Source organism: Balaenoptera acutorostrata, chromosome 7 (assembly GCF_949987535.1).
Source record: "Balaenoptera acutorostrata chromosome 7, mBalAcu1.1, whole genome shotgun sequence".
Classification (NCBI taxonomy): domain Eukaryota; kingdom Metazoa; phylum Chordata; class Mammalia; order Artiodactyla; family Balaenopteridae; genus Balaenoptera; species Balaenoptera acutorostrata.
This window is the reverse complement of record NC_080070.1, coordinates 102394026-102404561: the sequence shown is the minus strand read 5'-3', so window position 1 is coordinate 102404561 and position 10536 is coordinate 102394026. Positions and strand designations below refer to the sequence as shown.

Here is a 10536-nt window from a genome sequence, read left to right as displayed (position 1 = left end):
CATTTTTCTTTGTCAAGATTGCTTTGGCTATTCGGGGTCTTCTGTGTTTTCATACAAATTGTGAAATTTTTTGTTCTAGTTCTGTGAAAAATGCCATTGGTAGTTTGATAGGGATTGCATTGAATCTGTAGATTGCTTTGGGTAGTAGAGTCATTTTCACAATCTTGATTCTTCCAAGAACATGGTATATCTCTCCATCTATTTGTATCATCTTTAAATTCTTTCATCAGTGTCTTATATTTTCTGCATACAGGTCTTTTGTCTCCTTAGGTAGGTTTATTACTAGGTATTTTATTCTTTTTGTTGCAGTGGTAAATGGGAGTGTTTTCTCAATTTCACTTTCACATTTTTCATCATTAGTGTATAGGAATGCAAGAGATTTCTGTGTGTTAATATTGTATCCTGCTACTCTACCAAATTCATTGATTAGCTCTAGTAGTTTTCTGGTAGCATCTTTGGGATTCTCTATGTATAGTATCATGTTGTCTGCAAACAGTGACAGCTTACTTCTTCTTTTCTAATTTGGATTCCTTTTATTTCTTTTTCTTCTCTGATTGCTGTGGCTAAAAATTCCAAAACTATGTTGAATAATAGTGGTGAGAGTGGGCAACCTTGTCTTGTTCCTGAGCTTAGTGGAAATGGTTTCAGTTTTTCACCATTGAGGGCGATGTTGGCTGTGGGTTTGTCATATGTGGCCTTTATTATGTTGAGGAAAGTTCTCTCTATGCCTACTTTCTGGAGGGTTTTTATCATAAATGGGTGTTGAATCTTGTTGAAAGCTTTCTCTGCATCTATTGAGATGATCACATGGTTTTTCTCCTTCAGTTTCTTAATATGCTGTATCACGTAGATTGATTTGCATATATTGAAGAATCCTTGCAAGGAATGCAATTTCAACTGACCTGTTTTTTGCACCTTGGTGAGTATTATCAAAATACATTTTCTGCTTGTATTGAATTGTTCTAAAATATTTAGTGGAGATAGGTTTTAAACATATCCACCTCTTTTTTCTATACTAACACATATTCGCATGGCTCTTCTGTTGTATAATTGTGTCAACAACTAGAAAGTTCCATTCAAACATGGCCATTATCCACCCATAGCTATTTCTGTCACTCTTTAATGGAGTATTAGCAGCAGCAGATAAATAAGACACTAAAAAAAGCAAACTACTTTCAGATTCTTAATTTACACATATAATGCATTTTAATTTTTAAAAATAGCTCTGCTTTGAATGTAGCACTTACCCCAGTGATGAGGTCTCATAAAGAATTTATAGGCAAAATTCTGTCTTCTGAGTAAGCTGCAGTTCAGAACTAAAAGGCCAAATTCTCCATGACCGGGCTGTCTTTAATAAGCTGAGAATCATTTACATTAGTCATAGAGAAGATGTTTCCAACAATTACTCTCTTTGATCCTGCTTTTCTGTATCTATAACAGCCCTGCTTTGGGTGAGTACTAACTAAATTGCTTAGAACCTTCTCTTCAAATAGTCCTGCTGAATTTCTTCATGGCAGTAGACTTTAAGAATCTCCTCTTTTAATTTGGCAACTCCCAAACCCTGAGGCATATTCTCAGTTAGCTTGGCTGGTCATGGAGCAAAGAAGAACAGCTCTAGATGGTAAAGGCTCATTTGTTCTTTGTTGAAAAATTTCTGCCTCAGAGGCAAGCCACAAGCCAGCCAGTGGAAGTGGGCACTCACTGTACTGCGCTTTCCCCCCAGGACTAGGAAGCTTAGATCTGGTCTCAAAGAGTCAGAGAAGAGTTGGTCTTGTCTACATCTGCTTTGTTTTTTGTTTTGTTTGTTTGTTTTGACCACGCTCTGCAGCATGCGGGATCTTAGTTCCCTGACCGGGGATCAAACCCACACCCCCTGAAGTGGAAGCGCGGAGTCCTGACCACAGGACGGCCAGGGAAGTCCCCATCTATATCTTCTTTGGATGTTCTCTTTGGGACTAAAACAGTATTCAGAATCAGAAGCAACCAATCATGGCATCTTTTCCCGGCCTCTCCGTAGGATAACTTACACCTTGCCAAAGTTCTAAACCACACCGCAGAGCCTCAGTGAGGCCTCCTCAATCAGGAGACCCTTCTCTCTGGAGGGAAAACCTTCAAAACTAAATTAGCTTGGGCGGAAAAGGCCTTCCTGCAACAGATCCTAGGTTTCTAAACCTAAGCTTGACCTGCTCTAACCCAAATCTCTAAGGTAGCCTGTTGTCAAACTACCAACCAGGTTAGAGCCACCTCAGCTGCATGGGCATTTTCTGGTTTATAGTTCGACCATAGGCATTTATATAAATACTGAAACCTATTTAAACCCTCTGTCTTGTATTCTAACTAAGGAAGATAAAGAGAAAGGATCATAAAATTGGCCCCAGGTTTGGGGAACTGTATACAAAGTGCAAATCTTATCCAACGTGCATCCTTTGCACGTTTGCTCACTCATAGTAAATAATGTGTGTGAGTACATAAATGGTTGTGTGTGTTTATAGCCTCTAAACTCTGAAGTGAAATCTAAACTAGATGAAAGCATCAGATGTGTTTAAGAAAATTATAACAATATCCAAAATTACTGAGAGATCATATAATAATGGTTGTATCTATAAAATGACTGACTTTACCGAAAATTTACTGTATATTTTCTTTAAATGACCAGCTTTCCTAAATTCATTTTTAATAAGATCCTATCGCCAAGTTTTATGTCATTTTTGAGCAATACATTGATTTTCTAAAGACAGAAACATTATTCTCGAAATCAATTCCAACCTATTGCTCATGTAATAACTCAGCAGTTGAAAGCTTTAATCCAGGAAGGATATTGCTACGTCTATCTACGTTCAGGCATGAAGGTTTAAATACTTAATGTTTTTTGCCACTTTCTGCCAAGAATTTTAGACCAGAAGTTCATATTTGCTGGTAGAATATTACATGAATAATAGTTCAATTTCCCAAAGTCCTGGAATACTTTTATTTCTGTAAAGTACATGTTTGATTAAAACATGTTTGGCCAAGTCAGTTTCTAAAAACATGTGCAATCTCTAAGGCAACAATTCCAATAAAAGAATTCAGGATGGAACTTGTCTGAAAGAATAAAGCCCTGGAAGGGGAATCTTAGCTAATCCACACGTAGCATTAGCAGAGATTTTATACCTGCCCTTTTTGAAAAAGCCTCTGTCTATTGAAGTCCAAACTTTAGGTTAGTTATTTATCCTAGATGCCAACTCTAGGAAATAAAAGGAGATCTGGATTTGGATTGTTGGGTGAATAAAAAGAAACATCCAGGTTAACCAAGCTAGGATCATCTATTATATAATGAAATAAAGTGTGTCAGGGGCCTAACCACATCTTAAAGAAATAGAAAGAAATATTGTGCTCTGTTTTAGTATAATAATCTTTGCAATGAGATGGAAGGTGGAAAATTCCACATTCAAACTGACTTTTGGTAACCTGTGGGGAAGGAGACATTGTGGATCATATTCTTAGCTATAGAACCGTGATCTATATATGTTTAACACCTAATAATAATCACAAAATGACCATATTAACAGAATAGATGTGGGAAATGTGTACACAAGAGAAAGAACATTATTTTTCAATAAGCTGTATTTTTGGAGGCCAGCTTGAAGGAAAGCAATCCATTAAATTCAAAACAAGTCCATGAAGAAGATTCTTTATATTTTTACCATTAGAAAAAACTGAGGAGAAACCAAGCTTATTCCACAGTATGGTAATTATTTTTCCTTTTAGGCCCATCCCTCCCACCCCTGTTTGCTGAAATCAGGACTTGGCATACATTTTCATGTCTCAAGGGAAAAGTATATAGGAGCAGCTGGAACCTGTCCTGTGTGTATTATTTTAGAGTGTGGGATTTACATGATTCACCATCCAGAGGCTGATGGGGTGATTTTGAAGGGGGAGAGAGTTGTTTGTGTTTTTTTTTTAATTTTTTGTTTTGAGGTCATTGCAAGTTCTCATGCAGTTGTAAGAAATAATACAGAGAGATCCCATTTCCCCCAATTTCCCCCAATGGTAGCATCTTGTGTAACTACAATACAATATTACAGCCAGGAAACTGACATTGAAATAATCCATTAACCTTATTCAGATTTCCGCAGTTTTACATTCTCTTGTTTGTGTGTTTGTGTGTGTGTGTGTATTTAATTCTATGCAATTTTATCACGTGTATAGATTCATGAGACCATACCACAGTTAAGATACGGAACAGTTCCATCACCTCTAGGATCCCCAGTAATACTCTTTTATATCCACACCCACCTCTCCTCCCTCCCAGCCTCCCTCACCCCTGGCCACCATGAATCTGTTTTCCAGCTCTAGAATTGTGTCATTCAAGAAATGGAATTATGTAGTACATAACCTTTTAAGATTGGCGTTGTTTACTCAGCATCATTCCTTGAAGATCCATCCATAGTGTTGCATGTATCAGTGCCTCCCTCCTTTTTATTGCTGAGTACTATCCCATGGTATGGATAGACCACATTTTACTTAACCATTCACCCATTGAAGGACATCTGGGTTGTTTCCAGTTTGGGGCCATTATAAAGATGCTATACAGATTTTTGTGAAAAGATACTTTAATTTCTCTGGGATAATTACCTAAGAGTGTAATTGCTAGGTTGTATGATAAGCACATGCTTAGCTTTATAAGAAACTACCATACTTCTTCCCAGAGTGGCTGTTCCATTTTACATTCCTACCAGCAGTGTGTGAGTAATCCAGTTTTCCACATCCTCTCCAGCAGCTGGAGTTATTACTATTTTTTATTTAGCCATTCTGATAGGTATGTAGTGCTATTGTGGTTTTGATTTGCGTCTCCCTAATGGCTAATGATGTTGAACATCTTCTCAGGTGCTTACTTGCTATTGGTCTGTCTCCTACAGTGAAATGTCTATTCATGCTTCTTGCCATTTTCTACTTGGATTGGTTTTTTAATGTTGAGTTTTGAGAGCCCTTTATATACTCTAGATCAAGAGCTTTGTCAGATATGTGATTCGTAATTATATTCTCCCAGTCTGTAGCTTGCTTTTTTACCTCTTCACAAAGTTTTTAATTTTGATGAGGTCCAATTTACCAATTTTTCTTTTTACTGATCATGCACTTGTTGTCAATTCAAGTGTGTAACTTTAACATAATGGAGTAAACCCTGCAGACAATCCACGCAGGCAGGAAATAGTTTGGATTACGTACCCACCCCACATTCACATATAAAGATTTAACAGTTATCTTAACTCAGAATTTAACATTTTAAAACAAACAGAACTTTAAAAATCATTTTTAAAGCAAGATTTAAAGATACTCTCTCAGAGGCTACACGTGAAAAGTAAAGAACTGAGGTGACAGTTGAGATAGAGCTGCCCTTTAATGCTCTAGCTCACCTGTGACCGAAACCTTCATGACAGATCTGTTGGACAGCAGGTACCAACGGCTAAGTGTACTATACAGGCTGAAACTCCCACCTGTCCCATCCTTTATCCCAAAGGGGTATGATTTGGTCCATGGTGTATCTGAACCCAGCAATTCAGGTTATAAAGGGGTCAGTTGAATTTATATATTTTAAGAGAAAGTTATTTCCCAAGGAATTCTTAAATTCTCCAGTTGATTTTCTCCATGTTTGAACAACAGGTATAAGAGGCAGGATTAGGATTCTCCTTCCTCATGTCTATGCATTCGTCTTTGTTATTTGCCCTAAAATGACACGTAGAGAATTCCCAGCGAATGGAGGCTGTCTCAGGTCAGGTCTCCCAGAAGCAGAGCCTGAGACAAGGATTTGTGTGCAAGTGATTTATTGAGGGAGTGCTCTGAGGAGGGAGAGTGAGGGGGGTGGAGGCAGGATGGGGTCCCATCAGGAGTCTGGCTTCAACCTCCTCCCAGGAGAACTTCTGAGCATAAATTGCACCACAGAGTGGATCCCAGCCTGAGGCAATGACTGGGAAATATGTATCCATCAGTCACTGGCTACCAGCTGGGCCAGGTGGGCACATGAGCACAGATGTCATAACCTCCCAAGCTAAGAGATTTCCATCAGGCTGAGGGTGCCAACAGCATCCACCACCAGGATCTTAATAATCACAGAACTAGTATTAAAAATACACGGACTGTTAACTCTCCCACTTAACCAGTTGCTTCTCTAAGCCTTCTGCTACCCTTAGACTGCCTCCTCTGTCCTGTTTCTGTCATGATCAAGGGTTGCTCAGTTACATGGAAGCTCAAGATGAATGCAACAGGGGTGCCTGTCGTCCCCCCCACCAGCAATCTCCTGGTGGGTCACAGCACGCAGCTCTCCGCTTCTACCTGTGGGCTGGGCGGGGCCCAGAAATACTGCATCCTCAGCTACCTTAAGGTGGGTTGATTCTTTACTTGTTGGGACATGATTTAGTCAATGAGGTAGATTTTCCCAAGTACATCTAGGGCCGTCAAGACAACAGTAAAAAGGAGACAGCACGCTTTCCCAAACATCAGAGACAGAAGTGATTCAATTCAACATCCGGGAAACCTTCCCTGATCAGAGAAAAAGGAAAATGGGCTTCATCTATTTCTTGTTACCTTTAGAGTTAGACAGAAAAGCCTTTTCCGATTCAGTCTTTGAAGGGAATACTGTACAATATACTGTTCTCCTTGGCTGCCTTAGTGACTCTCGTGGAGTGGACTTAATTGACTAGTTGGGTGAAGATGGAAGATCCCTCAGGACTGCAAGGCTATTATGCTGAACATGAGTTCTCACTGCCCTGCTTCAGGTGGAGATGGAGCTGGGGCAGACTTGGAATTGTCTACAATTCCATGCTACTTGGAAATTGTCTTGTCTAGAGACTGTCAAATCCCGATGTGAACATATTTTTGTGCCTTTTTTTCTTAAAGACCAGTTTTATGAAAGGACCAGTTGCTTTTTTTTTTCTTCCCTGGGCTCTGAAACAAGCATCCAAGGTCATCTGAGTATCATACCTGCTGAAAAGCCCAAGGCAATTACGTCAACCCCTTAACTGAGAGGATGTTCAGGAAGGAAGTTGGATGTAAGCCTAATGTTAGTGGCCCAGGCTTTTCCATGTATTGTTTGTTTAAGGCAACTCCCGGAGGCTCTGGGAACGGCTTTGTATTCTCATTGGTTTCTAGTAAAAAGAAGATGATTATAAATAAGTGGAGACAATACCTGAATGTTGAGCCCTGGTCTAAGTTTGGGAAGTACTTGTATAAGAAAGCAAATCCTCTACATGTGCAAGGAAATGACACTATAGTTTTTGCTCAATTTTAGGTCAGGTGGGATGGAAGGCCCTTCAGGTAACTTCCTGAAGTCCAGGTCCTCTGGACAAAGAAGTGGTTCCCAACTTTAATACTAGAAACTTTCCAACACTGGCATCACCCCTCTTGTCCTTCTACCATTGGCATTTGCTTAAGTTGTCATGAGCCAATATACTCTGATGATAATTAGAAATCGATTTTCCTATATTGCAAAGTTACACCAAAAATAGAAGTAAATCAAACTGCAGAGCTTCTTTGGTCTAGGTAATCACAGAAATCTTCATCTTCAAACTGGAAAAAAAGTCTCAAAATATCTTCTGCTGACAAAGGATTACAGGTGGGACCACAAGTACTAGTTACGTAAACATTTGCCTGGCATGGAGGATAAGTTTTTTTCATCCATTGTCTAGCAAAGAGCTATCAAGTGAAACATTCTCTTCCGAATCTTCAAGTCAACATTGACTCCGAATGCTACCCAAGTCGGACCCTCCATATCTAGTGGACACAACTAAGCATCCTCTGTAGCCATTTCCATCAAAGATTGTGCTTCTAAAATGTTTACAGAAAAAAAAAAAAAAAAAGGCCCACAATCAAAATGGCCCTTGAAGTTAAACATTTTCCACAATAATTTTCATAGTATTACTGGAATGAAGTCTTGACACCTTTTAGTGGAATCATAGGGCTCCTACTACTCTTTTAGGACAGATCTGGGGCAAACCTCCCTATAGGCAGAACTGATGTTGCTTGTATCGGTCCTTAATTTCCAAAGGGCATTTTGGTTCTCTTCAAGTATAAGGCTTATGGTGGCCCATGATTCTAAAAAGATTTTATAGATCTCTTGAAAGGCTAGTTTACTTTGACAGACTCTAGCTGAAATAGTCATTAAAATCATCATGCATTTGTTCAACAAAAGAGGTGGGCCCGGTCAGATCTTATAGGCCCTTGTAAGCCATGGTCAAACATAAAATCAAACATTCGCTGAATACCTACCAGCACATTTGCTGTTGTAGGCAATTTCCAATATGGAGGACTGTAAGAAATAGCTCCTGCTTCCTGGAAGCTTTGCAAAAATGCTCCTCCAGAGTCCCGCAAATATTAGCCAGGAACAACTGTGCAGGCCATTGGCAGTCCTTTGGAAATCTTGGGAGATTTCCCCAGGAGTTTTAAGTAAGTATAGCTGCAAGTGGATGCATTAAATTAAGCAAACTCAAAGGCCAATCTTGACTGTTAAAACCTTTGAAAATCCATCCCAAGCAAAACTAGTTCCAATTAACTAAAACCTTCTAGTCTGCAAGACAAGAGGGTGGGTCTCTCTGTTGTGAGTTTAATGAAAATCTTTTATAAAATCCACATGTGTGATGTAAACATTTTGGCCCTGGAAGCTTTTATGCCAAAAATACTGTCTGAGAGGGAAAGGATGATGGTTGCAGATAAACTAATGGCCAATTATTTCATTAATTTCTTACTAATTCTTTTTTTTATATAGCTATTTGAATTTTATTTTTTAAAATTTATTGTTGGCTGCGTTGGGTCTTCATTGCTGCACATGGGCTTTCTCTAGTTGCGGTGAGCAGGGGCTACTCTTCATTGCGGTGCGTGGGCTTCTCATTGCGGTGGCTTCTCTTGTTGCAGAGCTCAGGCTCTAGGCCTGCGGGCTTCAGTAGTTGTGGCACATGGGCTCAGTAGTTGTGGTTCGCGGGCTCTAGAGCACAGGCTCAGTAGTTGTGGGACACAGGCTTAGTTGTTCCACGGCATGTGGGATTTTCCCAGACCAGAGCTCGAACCCATGCATGTCCCCTGCATTGGCAGGCGGTTTCTTAACCATTGTGCCACCAGGGAAGTCCCTAATTATTCTTTTTTTGGCTAAAGAGAGTCATTCCAACTCAATAGTATATCCTAAGTATTTTTCTATAGTTTAAAGTAACCTCCAGTTCCTCTGCCCCTTGTATGAGAAAAATTATTAGTTCTACATAAATTTGCATTTTTGTCCCAACTGTATAAATTTATAAAATTTCTAGGTCACATCTTAATTTTGTTTGTTTTTGTAGTTAAGCACCTATTGATGGAAAAAATCAATGTCTTGTTACTTCCTCTGCTTTCTATTTTTAGCCAGACTGAATGACAAATATAGTAAGTACAGCTTGTTTATAAATTCATATCAACAATAAGTAATGATGATTCTTTATTTTTAATTTTAACGATGTGTTTTCCAGGGCGAACAAAAATGCTTCATCTGTGACGCCAGATTTCCATATGATCCGCACGCCCAACCCAACAGCCACACCACTGAGAATGTAATCCCAAGTTTTGAACCAGATAGAGAAAAGAAATGGTGGCAATCAGAAAATGGTACGATTAAGTTCCTTTCCAATTTTTTATTTCTTCAAATTTTTAGTAAGGCATCTTTCACTCTGATTTTGGCACTATCACAACAAGGAGTTATACTGAAATGGAATAGTATCCACTGAGAATGTAAAACCCTGTATAAAAACAAAATTTAATTTTCATTTTAAGAAAGATTATTTTCCTCTTGAGAAATCAAAGTATTTTTTAAGCACATAACTCAGAATGTTTCACTTTTTCCGTGGTGGGAAAGAACATAGCTCTGCATCCTCTTGTTCTTTGTTAAAAAAAAAAAAAAAAAGAAGTTATGAGGTGTTGGTAAATTAAGACTTATACAAAACACACTGCTGTAAACAGAAATAGTAACGAAGGGGAAGTCTGAAAGTGAATACCATGTGCTTTTTCCTTTTTCAACTCCTGAAGGGAAAAAGAGAAAGGACATTTTATTTCTTACTGTAAGCCAAAGATTTTAATATAAAAATTGAATTGAAAGGAGAGTTGGCTACTCACTGCAGTTCTTTCCTTCCTGGATTGATGCCCTTCCCTGTTCATGAATAATTGTGATACTGAACCTCACACTGGCCCTGACCGTCCTTATTTCCTAGACACCACTGTAAGTTTGGACCTGATTGGGGATTTCTTGTTTCCCACCCCAGCCTTGGGCCTTCTGTGTTTAATGCAGCTGGTTGGGCTGTATTAAACGATGGGCCCTCTTCAACACTGGTCTGGAAACCTTAACCCAGAAAAGGATTCCATTGCCACATCTCTGTATGTTGCACTTTGGGCTACAATTCCTCTATTCTGTTCAGACGCCTAAACATATTTCCCTTCGGGGATCCTAGGCCATGAGAGGGGAGTGTGGGAATAATCATAATAGGTAAGATCATTTAGGGCGAGCATCATACGAGGCTGGTTTTCTATGTCACCCATTGGACAGGGACA

General features: G+C 39.2%; 1 protein-coding gene across 1 annotated transcript in view; it reads left to right on the top strand.

The window, feature by feature from the left end:
- Positions 1 to 885: 885 nt before the first annotated feature.
- LAMB4 (laminin subunit beta 4) overlaps positions 886 to 10536 on the top strand; it is a 110375-nt gene continuing 100724 nt past the window's right edge. Inside the window, 4 exon segments of the mRNA XM_057549660.1 lie at positions 886 to 919; positions 6203 to 6255; positions 6257 to 6358; positions 9465 to 9600. Coding sequence (XP_057405643.1) covers positions 886 to 919; positions 6203 to 6255; positions 6257 to 6358; positions 9465 to 9600 — 325 coding nt within the window.